This window comes from Bos indicus, chromosome 25, assembly GCF_029378745.1.
Source record: "Bos indicus isolate NIAB-ARS_2022 breed Sahiwal x Tharparkar chromosome 25, NIAB-ARS_B.indTharparkar_mat_pri_1.0, whole genome shotgun sequence".
Classification (NCBI taxonomy): domain Eukaryota; kingdom Metazoa; phylum Chordata; class Mammalia; order Artiodactyla; family Bovidae; genus Bos; species Bos indicus.
The window spans coordinates 20272251-20295191 of NC_091784.1; the positions used below are offsets into that span (position 1 = coordinate 20272251).

Here is a 22941-nt window from a genome sequence, read left to right on the forward strand (position 1 = left end):
TTTTCATTGTATTTTCTCAGGAAGTCCATTCAAATCACAATTTTGTGATTTGTGATTTATGATTTATGATGGGTTTATATTAACAGCCACATGAGCCATTCACCACCCATATCCTTTCTCATCGCTGTTTTCACTTCTCCACCAAGATTGTCCCTGAGGGCTTCCTCTAATTTGTGTAGTAGTTCATATTTTCTTAGCTTTTCCCCCCAGACTTGCATACCCAGACTTATGAGTACTAGCAGAACCTAGGACTTTCTATGTACTATTTATTTATTTATTCAGAAGTTCAACAAGTAGTTTCTTAGCACCTATTATGTTATAGAAACTGATTGGTATTGGAAATATAGTTGTAAAATATTCAGATAAAATCTCCCTTTTAAAGGGAATATAAGTAAACAGTTAGGGGTACGCCTGCCTCCAAAGAAGGACTTCCCTGATGGCTCAGATGGTAAAACGTCTGTCTACAATGGGAGACCTGGGTTCGATCCCTGGGTTGGGAAGATCCCCTGGAGAAGGAAATGGCAATCCACTCCAGTACTATTGCCTGGGAAATCCCATGGACAGAGGAGCCTGGTAGGCTACAGTCCATGGGGTCATCACAAAGAGTCAGACACAATGAGCGACTTCACTTTCACTTTCACTTTCTGCCTCCAAGTAGGATGGGAAAGTTCTTGGTAGCCCGACACTCAAACTTAAAACAGTAGAAGAAACCAGATAAATTATATTTATCAGACAACTGCAGAAGCTGTAAGGACTAGATTATTTTCAATTCCGAAGAATAAGCAATACTTTTAAGCTGACCTTAGAAATACTGGCCATTTTCTCCCTTGTAGCTGTTTTCTAACTGGGGACAGAATCAATCCTTGCACCCTCTACTCCAAATAAGAACTCTACTGAAATAAAGAGGCACTTGAGCCTTTTGGTGGTTATAGTTGGCTGGCATGACATTTTGGAAGCATGAAGAGGTCCCATGTGATCAATTTTCCCTTTGAGATATTTAAACTGATGTAAAGAGCTTTAAGTGGGATTCTGGGAAACCAGATCAAGGATTCTAAAAGGCAGCATGAAATCTGTAAACCTGTGAAGCTCAGAAGCCAAAGTCACACTAGAGGAAAAGCACACAATTGGCCTCCCCACCCCAGACACCTGGCATATTTAGAGTTGTAGCAAGTAGAAAGTAAAGAACTATATTCAAAACTATAAAGGACAGAACAGAATCTCCTTTACCTGCAAGATATTCCATCAGAAGTTTAAGAGGATCAGTCTTACAGAGTAAGAATGAACTAGGATAGCCCAAATCTTTCTAAACTTCTGATCAGTTTTTCACTCCACTGAATTCCAGGTTAGATGTAATTGATCACCTCTTTCCCTTATCTATTTAAACAAGAAAAGGGGTTACTTTCAGATGGAAGATGACTGGAGCCTCCTTGGTTATTTTATACAAAATGCATAACACAAATAAAGAATTACTAGACATGTGAAGAGGTGCAAGATAGTGACCAGTAACTAAGAATAGGAACATACCATGGAAGCAGACACACGGATTATCTAGAAATAGGAGTTAGCAGAGAAAGATTTTATAAGAACTGTGAATACTGAAATAAAGAACATATTAAAAGACTGATATTCTCATCTGAATGGCTAAAATAAAAACATTTGACAATAGTATTTGTAGCAAGGATATGGAAAAAGGTTATATTTCTAGCAATACAAATCAATATAACAACTTTGGAAACCTATGTGTCAGTGTATCATTCAAAGCTGAGCTAGGAAACAGAAATTATTCTCCAGTAATACAGAAATTTTAGTGCAAAGAACTTAGTAATAAAGACAGGTAAAAATACTGATAGAAATAAATCAAACTTTGAAGAATATAGAAATAGTAGATTAGAGAGTAGTCACTACCTTTAAGGCTCAGGAGCAGCCCTCACTGGAAGAACAAACTTGGAAAAGTTTCTTCCTCTATACCAAGGATGAGATCAAACTTACTTTACTGAGGGCTATGGTTCTGTGGCTGCGTGAATGGTAAGAAGTCTGCCAATGGTAAGAGGTACCATAGGCTATGTCTGGCAACTGGAAAAACCTCATACTGGGTGACAGAGAAACATGCCAGGAAACTTCTTGCTTGTGTCCTGGAAAGAGAAGCCACGGGATGTGGTAATGATGAGGATTGCTGAGGTGCTAGTGCTACCTTCTATGAAGCCACTACTGAGTCAATGGTGAAGTCTGACTGGAAGTCTTAGGAAGACTGAAGGGATAATGGTAAGACTCCGAAAAGATGATTATATTATGTATTATAGAATGTATTGCATCATGAGGGAAACAAGATGATTGGATAATAACTTGGACATACAACAAGAATGAGAAGTAATTTTGATGGAATAGTGAAGGAAAGCCTCTCTGTGAAGGTAATTTTTGTGTTGGAATCTGAAAGATGTGGATGAATCAGGGAGTTGAAAAATGAAAGACAAAAGATTAAAACAGAATATTAAATCCAAGTTCTGAGGTGGAAAAAACATTGTCATTATATTTGAAGAAGCAAACAAAGAAAAAATGGTTGAAACAAGTTTGAAGAGATAGAAGCCAGATCAGGAAGGAACCGTTCAGTTCAGTTCAGTCGCTCAGTCGTGTCCAACTCTGCGATCCCATGAATTGCAGCACACCGGCCTCCCTGTCCATCACCAACTCCCGGAGTTCACTGAGACTCACGTCCATCGAGTCAGTGATGCCATCCAGCCATCTCATCCCCTGTCATCCCCTTCTCCTCCTGCCCTCAATCCCTCCCAGCATCAGAGTCTTTTCCAGTGAGTCAACTCTTCGCATGAGGTGGCCAAAGTACTGGAGTTTCAGCTTTAGCATCATTCCTTCCAAAGACATCCCAGGGCTGATCTCCTTCAGAATGGACTGGTTGGATCTCTTTGCAGTCCAAGGGACTCTCAAGAGTCTTCTCCAACACCACAGTTCAAAAGCATCAATTCTTCAGTGCTCAGCCTTCTTCACAGTCCAACTCTCACATCCATACATGACCACAGGAAAAACCATAGCCTTGACCAGATGGACCTTTGTTGGCAAAGTAATGTCTCTGCTTTTGAATATGCTATCTAGGTTGGTCATAACTTTCCTTCCAAGGAGTAAGCTGTTAGGTCACAGTAAAGTTCAATAAACTTTGGACTTGAAAAATAGTTGGAAGTCACTAAAGGAGTATGATTGCTATAAGGACATAATCTGATTTATGCTTTGAAAATATTATCTGACTGTGGTGTGGAGAATTACTGTGAGGAGGATGAATAAGGAAGTTTCTGTAATCATAACAGCTTGGACTAGGGTGGTGTCAGGGAATTTGAGAGAGAAGTGAACAGTTTAAGACTGTTTTCTGTAATTAGAACTGTAAAGAGTGCAGCAGGTTGAGGGAAAAGGAGGAAACTCTTTTGATTTGGGTTTCTGACTTGAACAATTGAGTGGATAGTGGTGATATTTAGTGATATGGAAAAGACTGGAGAGGAATTACAGTTTTTTTAATTTAAAAGTGGAAGCTTGAGGAAATTAACAGATCTCGTTTGGATATAAGTTTGAAGTACCATTTAAACAAACATTCAGGTGAGATATCAGTTTTAGAAGTCTAGAGTTTAGACAAATTTAAAGCCTGATATGCATTTGAAATTTATCAGCAGAGAGATGACATTTAAAACAAATATCAAGATGAAGGCTTAAGGAGAAAATGTAGATACGATGCACTTTAATTATAATGTATTATTACTTTTCCATTACTCTCTATATTTGTCCTTTTCTCACCATCTGTTCAAGTTAGCAGAAAGGGTTTAAGAGATGAATTCTAAAACGAATATGTTTGATTCCCACCTCTTCCATGTATTTTTTATTTCTTAAAATATCCAAGCTTAATTTTCTTCATGTGCAATGTGGGGGATGGTAGCTGCCATATAGATTTGCTTTACGGGTTAATTGTGAGATGTGGTGTATAAAACCAAACAGTGCTTGGGACATAGTAGATATTTAGAAGAGTTCATTCTCTTCCTTTACCAACTACTTCTCCCTCTCTACCATTACTTGTAGCTACTGGTCTTTGCAAAATAACCAGTTTTTGTCCCTGTGGTTTCGAACATATTTCTCTAATAAATATTTAACCTTACTCTTTCTGTTATCATTACCTAACTCCTTGGATAATTTAACTTTATCTTCCACCATGGTCCTGGGAAGACTGAATTTCCTATTATCAATAAATGAAATGATGTTATCTTAATTTTACCTACCTGCTCTCACTCTACTTGATATCCTAATCTGCAAAGGTCAAGGAAGCAAGTAGATATGATTTTTCTCATTCATGAAAGTTGATTTTTTCTTTCAATTAGGGATAGACTGTAAATATATTTTATTTTTAGAACAGTTTTATAGAAAATGAGAAGATAGTACAGGTCCCCATGTATTTATTTATTTTCAATATTTTCTGTTATTAACATATTAATATGGTACATGTGTTACAATTAAAAACAAATGTGAAATGATAGAATGGTGTCGGCATCACAGCAGCGTAAGTTGCTTTGTCTTTCTCCTTCAGTCTACAACCAGTAAAATATCCATAACTCAACAAAGTTGCTTCTGTGCAACAGACACGGTTGCCAGAGAATTCCATACATCTGTACAATGGTATAAAGTGGACTAGGAACACATGGAGGTGGTGGCAAGAGGGAGCAGTGGAGGAAGTGTCTGCAATCCCAGACCCCTGGCTGAGCCCACAGCTCCAGAGAACCCAGAAGCCGCAGGAGAGGCAGCTCATACAAACCAAGTCTCCTGGTTAAATGGCACCTCTGGCCACAGTAGACCAGGCAGAAGCAGCAGCTGGGCCTGTGACACCATCCCTTTAGCCATGGAAGCTCCCATGACTCTGCCTGCCCCCAAACTCAATCACCCCAGATGTGGCAAAGGCACCTGTGACACCGGCTCCCTCTCCACCTTTGCCACCCCCATCCCCCGAAATGGAGCCTGCAACCCAGGAGACCTTAGACTTAGCAGAGGTGTGTGACATCTTGGTGTCACAGGCACTTTTAATTTTTCTATGTCTTTGTGTTTAAACTGAAATTCTTTTATTTATGTATTTATTTTTATTATTTTTTAAATTATTTTTTGGAGAAGGCCCTGGCACCCCACTCCAGTACTCTTGCCTGGAAACTCCCATGGACGGAGGAGCCTGGTAGGCTGCAGTCCATGGGGTCATGAGAGTCGGACACGACTGAGTGACTTCGCTTTCACTTTTCACTTTCATGCATTGGAGAAGGAAATGGCAACCCACTCCAGTGTTCTTGCCTGGAGAATCCCAGGGACGGGGGAGCCTAGTGGGCTGCCGTCTATGGGGTCGTACAGAGTCAGACACGACTGAAGTGACTTAGCAGCATTTTTATTATTTTTGCTGTGCTGGATCTCCATTGCTGTGCATAGGTTTTCTCTTGTTGTGAAAAGAGTGGCTACCCTTCATTGTGGTGCACAGGCTTCTCATTGCAGTGGTTTCTCTTATTGCAGGGCACAGACTCTAGGGCATGCAGGTTTCAGTAGTTCTAGCACGTAGGCTCAGTTGTTGCAGCTCACAGGCTCCAGAGCACAGGCTTAGTAGTTGTGGGGCAAGGGCTCAGTTGTCCCTGGCACATGGGATCTTCCCAGATCAGGGATGAACCAGTGTCCCTTGCATTGCAAGGCAGATTCTTAATCACTGAACCAGCAGGGAAGCCCCCAAAGTGGAATTCTTGTAGGCAATATGTAGTTCCATCTTTTTAAAAATGCAGTCTCTTAATTGGTGCATTTAGATCATTATTATCTAAAGTTATTATTAATATAGGTGAATTAATATTAACCAATATTATTTAAATGAGTCTTCCATCATAGCTCAGTCAGTAAAGAATCTGCCTGCAATGCAGTATTCCTCCAGCAACTCAGGAGACCTGGGTTCTATTCCTAGGTCCTGGAGAAGGATATGGCAACCCACTACAATATTCTTGCTTGGGAAATCCCATGGGCAAAGGAGCCTGGTGTAACAGGCTACAGTCCATGGAGTCACAAGAGTTGGACATGACTTAGTGACTAAACCACGATCAATATTTAATATTAATATCTATAATTAAGAGTACAGGTGGCACACTGGTAGAGGATCCGCCTTCCAGTGCAGGAGGTGCAAGAGTCTGATCCCTGAGTGGGGAAGATCCTGTGGAGTAGGAAATGGCAACATGTCCAGTGTTCTTGCCTGGAAAATTCCATAGACAGAGAAGCCTGTAGAAACCAGCTACAGTCCATGGGGTCAAAAGAGTCCAACATGACTCAGCGTTTGAGCATCACCAACTGTAACTTTCTTATGTTTATTACACTTGTTCTTTGTTACCTGTTTTATCCTCTCCTCCTTTTCTGCCTGTCAGTGGCTTATAGAGAAGTCTTAGGTAATTTAATCCTTATTCCTGTTAAGATTCTCCTCTGATCTCTGGTTTATTTCAAGTGAAGTGAAATGAAATCGTTCAGTCATGTCTGACTTTTTGTGAACCCATGGACTATACAGTCCATGGGCCAGTATACTGGAGTGGGTAGCCTTTCCCTTCTCCAGAGGATCTTCCCAACCCAGGGATTGAACATAGGTCTCCCACGTGGCAGGTGGATTCTTTACCAACTGAGCCACAAGGGAAGCCCTAGGTTGGCTTGTCAGGAGTGGGATTCAAACCCATGCCTCCAGGGGAGACTGAGACCTGAATGTAGGGCCTTAGACCACTCGGCCGTGGCTTATTTCAAGATATTTTTATTTTTCAAGATTTTTATTATTTGGTTTTCAACAAATACATGCTTCAGTCTAGATCTGTGTGTGTGTGGTCTTTATCCTGCTGAATTTCCTTTGAGCTTCCTAGAACTATAGTTTGGTATCTATCATTCATCTGGAAAATTCTCAGTCATCATTTCCTCGAACATATCTTCTGGTTCTTTCTCCCTTTCTTCTCCTTCTGGCAATCCCATTATATTATACATAGACAACACCTTTTGTAACTGTCCAACAGTTGTTGGAGATTCTGTTCTGATCATTTTCATTCTTTTTTCTTCTTATTTCAATTTGAGATGTTGCTATTGTTGTGTTTTCAAGCTTACTGTGTCTTCTTTTCTCAGCCATGTCCAGTCCACTAGTGAGCTCATCAGAAGTGTTCTTCACTTCTGTCACATTGTTATTGCTCTTTAACATTTCCTTTTGATTCTGCATTAAAGTTTCTTTCTGCTTACATTATACATTTATTTTTCATGTTGTTCCTTAAAACCTAGAGGCATTTGTATATTAATCATATTTATTTTTCTATAGTATTTTTATTGAAGTATAGTTGATTTACAATGTTGTATTAATTTCTGCTGTATAGCAAAGTGATTCAAATTCTTTTCTATAATGGTTTATCATGGGATATTGAATACAATTTCCTGCACTATGCAGTAACACCTTGTTATTTATCTACTCTATGAATAATAGAGTCTAGTCAAGGCTATGGTTTTTCCAGTGGTCATGTATGGATGTAAAAGTTAGACTGTGAAGAAAGCTGAGTGCTGAAGAATTGATGTTTTTGAACTGTGGTGTTGGAGAAGACTCTTGAGAGTCCCTTGGACTGCAAGGAGATCCAACCAGTCCATTCTAAAGGAGATCAGTCCTGGTGTTCTTTGGAAGGACTGATGCTAAAGCTGAAACTCCAATACTATGGCCACCTGATGCGAAGAATTGACTCACTGGAAAAGACTCTGATGCTGGGAGGGATTGGGGGCAGGAGGAGAAGAGGACGACAGAGGATGAGATGGCTGGATGGCATCACTGATTTGATGGACATGAATTTGAGTAAACTCTGGGGGTTGGCAATGGACAAGGAGGCCTGGAGTGCTGCTGTCCATAGGGTCACAAAGAGTCAGACACTACTGAGTGGCTGAACTGAACTGAACTGGGGGTCTGTTTCTGTTTTGTAAATACTTTTGTGTCATAATTTAGATTACAAATATAGGTGATATGATATATTTGCCTTTCTCTTCACTTAGTATGATAATCTCTAGGTCCATCCGTGTTGTTTCAAATGGCATTATTTCATTCTTTTTATGGTTTAGTAATATTCTATGGTGTATGTGTACCACATCATCTTTGTCTATTCATATGTCGATGGACATTTATGTTGTTTCCATGTCTTGGCTATTGGGAATATCGCTACCATGAAGATAGGGTTGCATGCAACTTTTTGAATTACATACTGTGTTGAATAGAAGTGGTGAGAGTGGGATTTTAACAAAAAGTTTTCAGTTTTCACAGCTGAGTATCATATTGGATGTTGGTGTGTCATAAATAACTTTTATTATGTTGAGACATGTTCCCTCAATACCTACTTTGGTAAGAGTTTTTTTTTTTTTTTTAATCATGAACAGATGTTGAATTTTATTGAATGCCTTTTTCTGCAGCTATTGAGATGATCTTGTGGTTTTTGATTTATCTTGATGTGGTGGATCACACTGATGGATTTGCATGTGTTGACCCATCCTTGTGAACTAGCCATGACTTCAACTTGGTTGTGGTATGGGATCTTTTTTATAATGTGCTGTTGAACTTAATAGCCAACATTTTGACAATTTTCGCATCAATATTCATCAAAAATATTGTTCTGCAATCTTTTCTGGTAGTGTCTGTGTCTGGTTTTGGTATCAGGGTAATGGTGTCTTTACAGAATGTGTTTGAAAGTATTTTCTCTTCTTCAGTCTTTTGGAAGAGTTTGAGAAAAATTGGTAGAAGTTCTTTGTATGTTTGGTGGAATTTGCCTGTGAAGCCATCAGGCTCTGGACTTTTGTTTGTAGGGAGTTTTTTTTTTTTTTTTTTTAATGGATACTATTTTACTTTTAGTGATTGATCCATCCAAGTTATCTAATTCTTCTTGATTCAGCCCTTCAACTTTGAACAGCTGCATGTTTCTAAAAAGTCCATTTCTTCTAGGCTGTTGAATTTATTGGCATATAATTTTTCATATTATTGTCTTATGGTATTTTGTATTTCTGTGATATCAGTTGTGATTTCTTCTCTTTAATTTCTAATTATATTTATTGGATATTCTCTTTTCCTTTCTTGATGAGACTGTACAGAGATTTATCAATTTTGTTTACCCTTTATTGGTTTTATTGAATTTCTTCTAGTGTTTTTAAAATTAATTTATTTTAATTGGAGGATAATTAGTTTACAATATTGTGATGGTTTTTGCCATACATTGATATGAATCGGCCATAGGTATACATGTGTCTCCTCCATCTTGAACACCCTCCCACTTCCCTCCTTACCCTGTTCCTCCAGGTTGTCACAGATCACCAGATTTGGGTGTCTTGCTTCATATATCAAACTTGCACTGCTTATCTATTTTATATATGGTAATGTATATGTTTCAATGCTATTTTCTCAAATCATCCCACTCTCTCCTTCTCCCACTGAGTCCAAAAGTCTCTTCTTTACATCTGTGTCTCCTTTGCTGCCCTGCACGTAGGACCATCGGAACCATTTTTCTAGACTCCATATATATGTGCTAATATATGGCATTGCTCTTGCTCTTTCTGACTTAAAATGGACACAAATGCATTCTTTTTTATAGCTGAGTAATATTCCATTGTATATATGTATCCACAACTTCTTTATCCACTCATCTGCCAAGGGACATCTAGGGTGCTTCCATGTCCTAGCTATTGTAAATAGTGCTGCAATGGACACTGGGGTACATGTGTTTTTTTTTTCAATTCTGGTTTCCTTGGGGTATATGCCCAGTAGTGGGATTTCTGGGTCACATGGTAGTTTTATTTCTAGTATTTTAAGGAATCTCCATACCATTCTCCATAGTGTTTGTATCAGTTTTTATTCCCACCAACAGTGTAAGAGGTTTTCCTTTTCACCATACCCTCTCCAGCATTTATTGTTTGTAGACTTTTTGATGATGGCCATTCTGACTGGTGAGATACCTCACTGTGGTTTTCATTTGCATTTCTATATTAATGAGTGACATTGAGCATCTTTTCATGTGTTTATTAGCCATTTATATGTCTTCTTTGTAGAAATGTCTGTTTAGGTCTTCTGCTCACTTTTTGATTGAATTGTTCATTTTTATAATATTGAGCTTCATGGAACATTTGTATATTTTGGAGGTTAATTCTTTGTCAGTTATTTTGTTTGCTGTCATTTTCTCCCATTCCCAACTTCAGCCTATACTACAAAGCTATAGTCATCAAGACAGTATGGTACTGGCACACAAATAGAAATATAGATCAATGGAACAAAATAGAAATCCCAGAGATAAATCCACACAGCTATGGACACCTTATCTTTGACAAAGGAGGCAAAAATATACAGTGGAAAAAAGATAATCTCTTCAGCAAGTGGTGACAGGAAAACTGAACTGGTCAATTGCATGTAAAAGAATGAAATTGCAACTCTTTGTAACACCATACATAAAAATAAGTTCAAAGTAGATTAAAGACCTAAATGTAAGGCCAGAAACTATAAAACTCTTAGAGGAAAACATAGAATACTTTTTGACATAAATCACAACAAGATCCTCTAAGACCCACCTCCCAGAGTAATAAAAATAAAAACAAAAATAAGCAACTGGACCTAATTTAAATCAAAAGCTTCCAGTGTTTTTTTAAATCTCTATTTGTTTTCTTTCTGATCTTTATTATCTTCTTCCTTCTGCTTACTTTACGTTTGTTTGTTCTTTTTCTAATTCTTCTAGGTGGTGGCTTAAGTTGTTTATTTGAGATTTTTATTATTGTTTTAGAAAGGCTTGTATCACTATAAACATCCCTCTAAGAACTACTTTTGCTGCATCCCATTGATTCTTATGGCTGTGTCTTCATTGCCTTTTGTCTCAAGGTATTTTTAAGTTTGCTCTTGGATTTCATTACTGACTCACTTTTAAAAACATTTTTGGATAACTTTTATTTACTAAAATGTGCATATTTTCAAGGAGAGGGTCCAGTACTTTAGAAACTGCAGCAAAGCCTTATCTGTGTATTACACATATCTAATGGCCTCCCTCAGAGAAGGCAGTGGCACCCCACTCCAGCACTCTTGCCTGGCAAATTCCATGGACGAAGGAGCCTGGTAGGCTGCAGTCCATGGGGTCACGAAGAGTTGGACACGACTGAGCAATGTCCCTTTCACTTTTAACTTTCATGCATTGGAGAAGGAAATGGCAACCCACTCCAGTGTTCTTGCCTGGAGAATCCCAGGGACAGGGGAGCCTGGTGGGCTGCCGTCTATGGGGTTGCACAGAGTCAGACACGACTGAAGTGACTTAGCAACAGCAGCAGCAGCAACGGCCTCCCTAGAGGAGATTTTCGCAGTGGTTACATATGGTCATGAGAGATGGATTGTAAACAAGACAGGATGCCAAAGAATTGATGTCTTTGAACTGTGGGGCTGGGGAAGACTTCTGAAAGTCTCTTGGACAGCAACGAGATCAAACCAGTCAATCTTGAGAGATCAACCCTGAATATTCACTGGAAGGACTGATGCTGAAGCTTAAGCTCCAGTATTTTGGTCATCTGATGTGAATAGGCAATTCATTGGAAAAGTCCTTGATACTGGGAGAGGTTGAGGGCAGAAGGAGAAAAGGGTGTCAGAGGAAGAGATGGCTGGATGGCATCACCAGTGCAATGAACATGAACATTTGTCTCTTGGGCAAACTCTGGGAGATGATGAGGGACAGGGAGGCCTGGTGTGCTGCAGTCCATGTAGTCACAATGAGTTGGATGCGACTGGGTGACTGAACAACAACAACAATGGCCTCCCTGACTCAGCCAGAGGTCTCTACATACATGCAAAGGTATTTTTCCTGGCTTAATAGCATTCATGTATTTGTTTTGTCTAATGTACCTCCTTCTAAAAGAAATTGAAGTGTTCTCTATATAATAATGTGTGTGCATGTGTGTGTGTGTATGGTTTTAATTACTATCTATATGATGGAATCTCAAATTTATCCAATTCAAATCTCTCCTTTGGGCTCTAAACTTTAGACTCCCAAGTATCCAAACAGGATGCTGGCAAATTCTCAGAGATAAATTGATACAATTAATCCAGTACAAATCTAAAGACTACATGTCTGTATTATTATATCAATATTATATGTTATTTTAAAATAAAACTCTGATGTACATTCTTTCTTACTATAATGCAAAAATGCCAATAAGAATTATTTTGTAATTATCTCCAGTTCCTCAGTTAGAAAATTCATTTCTTTAATAATTTTTATTTCTTTAGTGTTATAAATGTATTTAAAAGGTAATGTTAAATCTAGTAAAAGAATATGAATTATAAAAGTATTTTGAGGTACTTATTTTTGATCATATATTTTTGTTTTTAGATTAATAATAACCAAAATATACTTCTTCACTGTATTTTGCAAATGTGCATCATTGCAAATAAAGCTGATACATGGAAATAGGAATTTATACATAATACCTGTTAATATTTAAATATTTTATTTACAGAAAGATTATTTATTTTGAAAGTAACTCATAAATATCTAATTGCAAATGAAAGTTTTCCAATATATAAAAAAATGCTTTTTAATTGATTATATTAAGTAGACAATGACAGAAAAATGGAAAGATATACCATGTTCTTGGATTGGAAGCATCAATATTGTCAAAATGATTATATTACCCAAAGCAATCTACAGATTCAATGAAGTCCCTATCAAATTACAATGACATTATTCACAAAAAAAAAAAAAAAATCTTAAAATTTGTATGGTAACATAAAAGATCCTGAATAGCTAAAGCAATCTTGAAAAAGGAATACATATGGAAGAAACAGGCTCCCTGACTTCAGACTATACCACAAAACTATAATCTTCAAAATAGTATGTTACTGGCACAAAACAGAAATGTAGATTAATGGAACTGGGTAGAAAACCCCTAAATAAACCTGCACACACTATGGTCAGTTAATCTATAACAAATGAGGTAAGACTAAACAATGAAGGAACTCTACAGCTACGTGCAAAACAAATGAACTTAGAACATTTTTTAACACCATACCCAAAAATAAACCCAAAATGTATTAAAGATAAATATAAAACTATAAAACCCTTAGAGGAAAACAGGCGGAACACTCTTTGACAAAAATGCAGTGATATCTCTTCTGAGCTGTCTCCTAGAATAATGGAAAGGAAAACAAAAAGAAACAAATGGGCCTAATTAAACTCAATAGCTTTTGCACAGCAAAGGAAACCATAAAAAAAGAAAAACAACCCACAGAATGGGAGAAAATATTTGCAAATGATATGACCAAAGGGATTAGTCTCCAAAATCTACAATGAAGCTCAAGATTTTAAAAAATCAAAAAATGGGCAGAAAACCTAACTAGAAATTGCTATAAAGAAAACATAGAAGGCTAGGAGCCACATGGAAAAATGCTCAACCTTGCTAATAATTAGAGAAATGGAAATCAAAATTATAATGAGGTATCACTTCATACCTGTTGGAATGGCTATCATCAAAATATCAGCAAAAAAATAAACATTAAAGAAGGTATGGAGAAAAGAGAACCTTTCTACAATGTTGAAAGGCATGTAAATTGGTAGGGCCACTATAGAGAACAATATGGGGAGGTTCCTTAGAGATGGAGCTGCAATGTGGTCCAGAGGCAAAACTCCTGGGCATATATCCAGAGTAAAACATGGTTCAAAAAAATACATACACCCCCATGTTCATTGCAATGCTGTTTACAATAGCCTAGATATGGAAACAACCTAAATAACCATTAACAGAGGAATGATAAAAGACATGGTAGTACATATATACAATGGAATATTGCTCAGCCATTAAAAAGAATGAAATAATGTCTTTGGCAGCAACATGGATGAAACCCGGAGATTATCATACTCAGTTCAGTTCAGTTCAGTTCAGTTGCTCAGTCGTGTCCAACTCTTTGTGACCTCATGGACTGCAGCACGCCAGACCTCCCTGTCCATCGCCAACTCCCAGAGTTTACTCAAACTCATGTCCATTGAGTCAGTGATGCCATCCAACCATCTCATCCTCTGTCGTCCCCTTCTCCTCCCACCTTCAATCTTTCCAAGCATCAGGGTCTTTTCAAATGAGTCAGTTCTTCGCATCAGGTGGCCAAAATATTGGAGTTTCCGCTTCACCATCCATCCTTCCAATGAATATTCAGGACTGATTTCCTTTAGGATGGACTGGTTGGATCTTCTTGCAGTCCAAGGGACTCTCAAGAGTCTCCTCCAACACCACAGTTCAAAAGCATCAGTTCTTCAATGCTCAGCCTTCTTTATAGTCCAACTCTCACATCCATACATGACTACTGGAAAAACCATGTCTTTGACTAGACGGACCTTGTTGACAAAGTGAAGCTAAGTGAAACAAGTCAGGTGAAGACACATATAATATGATAGTATTTATACAGAGAATCTTAAAACATGATACAAATAAACATATTTACAAAACAGAACAGATTCACAGACTTAGAGAATGAACTTATGGTTACTGGGGAAAGGATTGGGAGGAGGGATAGACTGAGAGTTTGGAATTGACATGTATATACTATAACCAAGAAAGACCTACTCTATAGCACATGGGATGCTGCTCAATATTCTGTAATAAATGGGAAAAGAATTAGAAAATGAACAGATACATGTGTGTATATATATATATATATATATATATATATATATATACACACACATATATATATATAACTGAATCACTTTGCTGTACACCTGAATTTAACATAGTATTGTTCATCAACTATGCTCCAATATAAAATAGAAATTAAAAAATCTACAGCAAAATAGTTAACAATCTCTATCAATAAACTTAAATAAATGTATTTTAATCCTTTGATTAATGTTTCAATTTTAAAAATCTATTTTGGAGATATAATTTTAAAATACAGGGATTTATACACAAAAAAATCACTGCAATGCTATCAAATAAAATTTTAAATTTTTTTCCTTAGTAAGAGAAATATAAAGTAAATTAAGATCATTACTGTATTATACAATAATTTGTAAAAGCTAAATACACATATAAAGAATATAGAGAGAAATGAGAAAATTCTAAAAGTTTAGAGAAAATACAGAATAGAAAATTGTGTGCGTGTATGTGTGTAGTCTCATTGAGGAAAATTGCAAACTTTTCTACAAAATTACTATGAACAAAAATTGTTAAAAGAGCCCTTGGGTGGAATACAGGTGACTTTTATTTCCTTATTTATAAGATTCACTGATTTTTTAGTAACATGTTGTTTAGTCTCCATGTAATCATTTTTTTTTCTTATTTCTTTTCTGTGGTAGGTTTCTAGTTTCATGCCATTGTAATCTGAAAAGACAGCTGAAATAATTTCTGTATTCTTAAATTTGTTGAGATTCATCTTGTGTCCTTTATGTGGTCAGTCCTAGAGACGGTTCCATGTGCACTTGGAAAGAATGTGTATTCTGGTTTTTTTAATGTAATACCCTATATATATCAAGAAGACTTAACTGTTCTATTGTATCATTTAATTTCTCTGTTGTGTTATTGATCTTCTGTTTACAAAATCTGTCCACTGATGTGAGTTGGGTGTTAAAATCTTGCACTCAGTCATGTCTGGCTCTTTGCAACCCAATGGACTGTAGACAGCTTGGCTCCTCTGTCCATGGAATTTCCCAGGCAAAATCACTGGAGTGGGTTGCCCTTTTCTACTTCAGGGAATCTTCCCAACCCAAAGACTGAACCCATATGTCTTGAGTGTCTGGCATTGGCAGGCAGCTTCTCTACCGCTGCACCACCATCATATCTGTTAGTGTTTGTTTTATGTATTTGGATGCAAAATGATTCAGTTATACCCCTAAAATGTGCATATTTGTTGATGAGTATAATACACTCTTCTTGCATTTATTCTTTTATAATATTCTTTTGTATTTTTCTTTATGGCCTTTGTTTTAAGGTCTATTTTTTCTCATATGAGTACTGTTACACCCACTTTCCTCTAATTTCCATTTGAATGAAATGTCTTTTTCATCTTCTCACTTTCAGCCTAAGTCTGTCTTTCGCACTGAATATTCTCTTCTAGGCAGCTAGACTCGTGTGTGTGTTTTTAATCCAATCTTCCACTCTATGTCTTTGGAGCATTTAAGCCATTGACATAAGGTAATTATCAATAAATATGTATATATTGCCATTTTAAACCTAATTTTCCAGTTGATTCTGTGTTTCTTTGTTGATTTCTTCTTTGTTCCTTTCTTTTTCTTTTTGTTCTTCCTTTTGTTGTTTGATTAGTTCCTTTTGTATTATGCTTGTGTTCTCTTATTTTCTGTTTTTTTGTGAAACTATTGTATGTTTGTGATTATCTTGTTTTTCATGTATGTTAACATTTTCCTATATCTAACTGCTTTAGACTGATTTTCTTATAGGCTCAAATGCATTGTAAAAAAATATCTGCATTTTGCTATTCTCCTTCACACTTTTTGGCTTTGTTGTCTTCTTTTACATCTTCATATTTACCCTTTTGCTGTTCACTGCTTTCACAAAAAAATTTTATTTTTTATTTTTTTTAAAATCTGTATACTGGTTTATTTAAGTAATTTCCTTTTCAATTCTCATTTTCTCTTTTCTATGGATTCTTATTTCTTATCTATTTAGAAAATATCTTTCAATATTTCCTTTATGATAGGTTTCATTTTAGTTTAGTTCTTTTAGTTTTTCCTGTCTCAGAAATTCTTTATCTCTCTTTCTATTCTAAATGATAATCTTTCTGGAAAGAGTTTCTTATGTTGCAGATTTTTCTCTTTCAAAATTGTGAATGTATCTTGCTACTCCCTTTTGGCCTGCAACATTCCAATACAGAAACCAGCTGATTGCCTTAAGGAGATTTCCTTGCAATCAAATTTTGTTTTTCTCTCCTTGCCTTCAGCATCCTTTCTTTACATTTAACTTTTGCTTCCCTGGTGGCTCAGACAGTAAAGAATCTGCTTGCAATTCAGGAGACCTGGGTTTGATCCCTGGGTTGGGAAGATCTCCTGGAGAAGGGAATGGCAACCCACTCCAGTATTCTTGCCTGGAGAATTCCATGGACAGAACAGCCTGGTGGGCTATAGTTTATGGGGTTGCAAAGAACTGGATATGATTGAGCAACTAACACTTTGACTTTCTTTCTTTGCCACTTTATAGTATGTCTGGTGTAAGTCTTTTTGGGTTCATATTGTCTGAAACTCTCTACACTTACTGTATCTGAATATGTGTTTCCTTCTTTTTTTTTTTTTTTTTTTTTCGCTTTTCTTGTTTTTTTGCTTCCCTAGTAGTTCAGCTGGGAAAGAGTCTGCCTGCAAGGCAGTAGACCTGGGTTCGATCCTGGAGTTGGGAAGATCCCCTGGAGAAAGGAAAGGCTACCCACTCCAGTATTCCGGCCTGGAGAATCCCATGGACTGTATAGTCCATGGTAGGGGCGGGGGGGGGGGGCGGTCACAAAGAGTCGGACATGACTGAGCAACTTTCACTTCACTTCACTTCTTTAGGTTTGGAAAGTTTTCAGTCATAATTCCTTCAAGTACATTTTTTGATCTCCTTTACTTTTTCTTCTTTTGTTGGAATTTATTCACCACTTATTCATTTTGTATTATTCAATCTTCTGTTCATTGTTTCTAGCTCAGCTTTTGCCTCAGCAAATGAGATTTCTAATTTTTCTTGGTTCTTTATAGTTTCTAGATTCTTTATATAATAATCTGAATTTTTATTGATATCCTTTCATTGTCTCCTTTTTGCACTCTGTGTCTATCAGGCTGAAGATGTCTGTTCCATTGTTTGTTCTTTTAGGGGAGTTGTCTTGGTTGTCTTGTCCTGAACCCCCCTCCCAGCTCCCTCCCCATACCCTCCCTCTGGGTCATCCCAGTGCACCAGCTCCAAGCTTCCTGTATCCTGCATCGAACCTGGACTGGTGATTCGTTTCTTATATGATATTATGCATGTTTTAATGCCATTCTCCCAAATCATCCCCCACCCCCACCCCCCCCCGCCACAGAGTCCAAAAGACTGTTCTATACATCTGTGTCTCTTTTGCTGTCTCGCATACAGGGTTGTTGTTACCATCTTTCTAAATTCCATATATATGCGTTAGTATACTGTATTGGTGTTTTTCTTTCTGGCTTACTTCACTCTGTATAATGGGCTCCAGTTTCATCCACCTCATTAGAACTGATTCAAATGTATTCTTTTTAATGGCTGAGTAATACTCCATTGTGTATATGTACCACAGCTTTCTTATCCATTCATCTGCTGATGGACATCTAGGTTGCTTCCGTGTCCTGGCTATTATAAACAGTGCTACAATGAACATTGGGGTACACGTGTCTTGGTCTTTTATCTGGGAGTTGTTCCTCTACTTCTTCTTTTTATCTATGTTTCTCTTACTTTTTGAGTTTGGGAGAAACAATTATCTACCATGGTCTTAGAGGGCTATTTGATGTGGTAGCATCCCTGTATAGCCTGAACGGCTTTGATATTGCTGATGCCAATGCTGTTTTTAGTATGGATGACTGCTGCTTCTTTCCTCAGTGTGTCCTGGCTTTTATCCCTTTGATATGTGATGTGACTGGTCTTACGGTGATCAGAACCTGCCCTGCATGTTAAGCAGTGCCTCCTCTCTTCCCTGTGGCTGTCACAGCCGTAGCAGGGGCATGGTCTGCACCTTAGGTTTTGGACTAGGAACCCCTCATCTGTTTCTGAGCTGCACTGTGAAATAGGTGGTATTGCAGTGCTCCCACTGGGAGAGGAGCCACCAAGTATTCCTCCACCAGAGCCGTCCTTTAGGGATGGCACTCTGTTGTGTCATCGGTCACCCATAGTGCAGGGTCACACGGTACACTGTTTCAGCACTGCTCTCAGCCCTGCCTCAACCATGGAAAAGCTGGCAATTTGCTCTAGTGTCCTTCAGGCATTGTTTTTTACAAGGCAACCAGTGGGGATCCACTGGATTAATGACTGATAAATTTTAGTAGATGAGGCAGAGGGAGCTGTGGGTAAAGAAATCCCAAGCTTCTGCCTTGTACATCAGATAGATAATGGTGTAACTTACTCAGAAAAGGAATATAGCAGGAGGAATACATTTTCAGATGAGTGAAAGTGAAGGTCAGTCAATAGTGTCTGACTCTTTGCGACCCCTTGGACTATAGAGTCCATGGAATTCTGCAGGCCAGAATACTGGAGTGGATAGACTTTCCCTTCTCCAGGGGATCTTCCCAACCCAGGGATCGAACCCAGGGCTCCCACACTGCAGGCAAATTCTTCACCAGCAGTGCCACAAAAGCTGAAGTTCTATGAAGACCTACAAGAGCTTCTGGAACTAACACTCGAAAAAAGATATCCTTTTCATCATAGGGGACTGGAATGCAAAAGTAGGAAGTCAAGATATACCTGGAGTAATAGGCAAGTTTGGCCTTGGAATACAAAATGAAGCAGGGCAAAGGCTAATAGAGTTTTGCCAAGAGAAAGTACTGATCATAGCAAACACCCTCTTCCAACAACACGAGAGATGGCTCTACACATGGACATCACCAGATGGTCAATACCAAAATAAGATTGATTATATTCTTTTCAGCTGAAAATGGAGAAGCTCTATAGAGTCAGCCTTGCAAAATTCAGACTTAAGCTGAAAAAAGTAGGGAAAACCACTAGATGATTCAGGTATGACCTAAATCAAATACCTTACAATTACACAGTGGAAATGACAAATAGATTCAAGGGATATCATCTGATAGACAGAGTGCCTAAAGAATTATGGACGGAGGTTCATAAGGTTGTACAGGAGGTGGTGATTAAGACCATATCCAAGAAAAAAAAAAGAAAAGGCAAAATGGCTGTCTGAGGAGGCCTTACAAATAGCTGAGAAAAGAAGGAAAAGGAGAAAAGGAAAGATATACCCATGTGAATGCAGAGTTCCAAAGAATAGCAAGGAGAAATAAGAAAGCCTTCCTTGTGATCAATGCAAAGAAATAGAGGAAAACAATAGAATGGGAAAGAATAGAGATCTCTTAGAACATTAGAGATACCAAGGAAACATTTCATGAAAAGATGGGCACATTTAAGGATAGAAATGGTATGAATCTAACAGAAGCAGAAGATACTAAGAACAGGTGGCAAGAAGGCACAGAACTATACAAAAGGGATCTTAATAACCTGGATAGCCACAGTGGTGTGATCACGCACCTAGAGACAGACATCCTGGAATGCAAAATCAGGTGGGCCTTAGGAAGCATCACTACAAACAAAGCTACTGGAGGTGATGGAATTGTAGTCGAGATATTTCAAATCCTAAAAGATGATGCTGTGAAAGTGCTGTACTCAATATGTCAGCAAATTTGGAAAACTCAGCAGTGGCCACAGGACTGGAAAAAGTCAGTTTTAATCCCAATCCCAAAGAAAGGCAATGCCAAAGAATGTTCAAACTACCACACAACGGCACTCATCTCACATGCCAGCAAAGTAATGCTCAAAATTCTCCAAGCAAGGCTTCAACAGTATGTGAAGCAAGAACTTCCAGATGTTCAATCTGGATTTAAAAAAGGCAGAGGAACCAGAGATCAAATTTCCAGCATCTGTTGTATCATAGAAAAAGCAAAAGCATTCCAGAAAAATATCTGCTTTATTGACTATGCCAAAGCCTTTGACTGTGTGGATCACAACAAACTGTGGAACGTTCTTAAAGAGATGAGAATACCAGACCACCTTACCTGCCTCCTGAGAAATCTGCATGTAGGTCAAGAAGCAACAGTTAGAACTGGACATGGAACAACAGACTGGTTCCAAATTGAGAAAGGAGTACATCAAGGCTGTATGTTGCTATCCTGCTTATTTAACTTATATGCAGAGTACATCATGGTAAATGCTGGGCTGGGTGAAGCACAAGCTGGAATCAAGATTTCCAGGAGAAGTATCAATAACCTCAGTTATGCAGATGACACCACCCTTATGGCAGAAAGCAAAGAAGAATTAAAGAGCCTCTTGATAAAAGTGAAAGAGGAGAGTGAAAAAGCTGATTTAAAACTCAACATTCAAAAAACTAAGATCATGGCATCCAGTCCCATCACTTCATGGGAAATAGATGGGGAAACAATGGAAACAGTGGCAGACTTTATTTTCTTGGGCTCCGAAATCACTGCAGATAGTGACTGCAGCCATGAAATTGAAAGAAGCTTGCTTCTTGGAAGAAAAGCTATGACCAACCTAGACAGCATATTAAGAAGCAGAGACATTACTTTGCAGACAAAGATCCATCTAGTCAAAGCTGTGGTTTCTCCAGTAGTCGTGTATGGATGTGAGAGTTGGACTATTAAGATAACTGAGTACCAAAGAATTGATGCTTTTGAGCTGTGGTGTTGAAGAAGACTCTTGAGAGTCCCTTGGACTGCAAGGAGATCCAACCAGTCTATCCTAAAGGAATCAGTCCTGAATATTCTTTGGAAGGACTGATGCTGAGGCTGAAGCTGCAATATTTTGGTCCTGTGATGCAAAGAACTGACTCATTTGAAAAGATGCTGATGCTGGGAAAGATTGAAAAGAGGAGAAGGGGACAACAGAGGATGAGATGATTGGATGGCATCACCGATTCGATGGACATGAGTGTGAGCAAGCTCTGGGAGTTGGTGATGGACAGGGAAGCCTGGCGTGCCATAGTCCATGGGGTTGCAAAGAGTTTGACACAACTGAGCGACTGAACTAATTAGTAGAGTTTGAAGTGCTTATAGGACAACCACATATAACGACTTTTTGCAGTAAGTTTAGAAATTTAGCAGAAAGACATTGACTGGAGCAGATTGTAATATATCAGCTTCATGACAGTAAATGGATCAAAGTGGGACTCCACAAAATTGTTCAGAAAAAGTCTTATGGACCTACTTTGAACTTCTATCCACATTTTGCTTCCAGATATAATTGTTCATGATTTTTTTCTTTTATACTTTGATTTTACCTTTTGAGATTAATGGTCTCTTATTTTCTTATTCTATAGATAATTGATATAAATGCATACCCTTTATAAGTAATAGTAATAGATATAAGGTTTGTGGGTTTTTTTTTTCTTTTCACAGGAATTCACATTGCAAAATATGACTGTACTAGCAGTTCAAGACTTGTCTTTGAATTTATATGAAGGGCAAATCACTGTCCTTCTCGGTCATAATGGAGCAGGGAAGACTACTACATTATCTATCCTCACAGGTAAATATTCATGGTTACTTTTGACACAGATACTGTGGATTAAGCTTTGAAGCTTTTGTGTACTCTTCTTGACATTGACATTGTTACTTAAATGATACATATGGCTGTTTATTAATCTGCTCTCTTTACAAAGTATAAATCATTTATTATTAAGCTTAAAAATCAATGTTTGTTTTTGTTTCTCAGGCGCATCCCACTTCTCACTTTGTAGTGCACCATCGTCATTGGTCAATGCAAAGACTAGAGAGCCTTTCTACTTTCACTTATTTATTCTTTTAAATTTCCTTTTATATTACTTTCCTCTGTTCCCTTGTCCCTTCATAGGAAACCATTCTAATTTGTTTGATGTACATTGTTTCATTGTATAATGTGTATTATATATTCTTATGAATATACTTTTATATTTAATAAGAAAATTTCTACTTACATCCAAGTTGAAAGATTTTCAGTGACCACCCTTACACCCACTGCCTAGATTTTACCATTTTACCATTTTATATATTTGTCACAGATCTATTGATCCCATTTTTATGCATCTGAAAATTAATTTTAGATATTAAGGTGCTTCTTAATAAATAATTTAGAATGCATATCATTAACTAGAATTTTTGGGGGGAATAAAATTTTAATTAAAAAATGCTTAAATTTTAAGCATTCATTTGCTGCATTTTGACATATGCATACCTCTGAATAATCCTGTTG

General features: G+C 37.7%; 1 protein-coding gene across 2 annotated transcripts in view; it reads left to right on the forward strand.

Annotated features, from left to right (window-relative positions):
* LOC109578124 (phospholipid-transporting ATPase ABCA3-like) overlaps nt 1–22941 on the forward strand; it is a 269893-nt gene that overhangs the window by 103343 nt on the left and 143609 nt on the right. For both annotated transcript variants that reach the window (XM_019987123.2, XM_070779771.1), the window contains exon 12: nt 22110–22239. In XM_019987123.2, coding sequence (XP_019842682.2) covers nt 22110–22239 — 130 coding nt within the window. The remainder of the gene's footprint in view (nt 1–22109; nt 22240–22941) is intronic.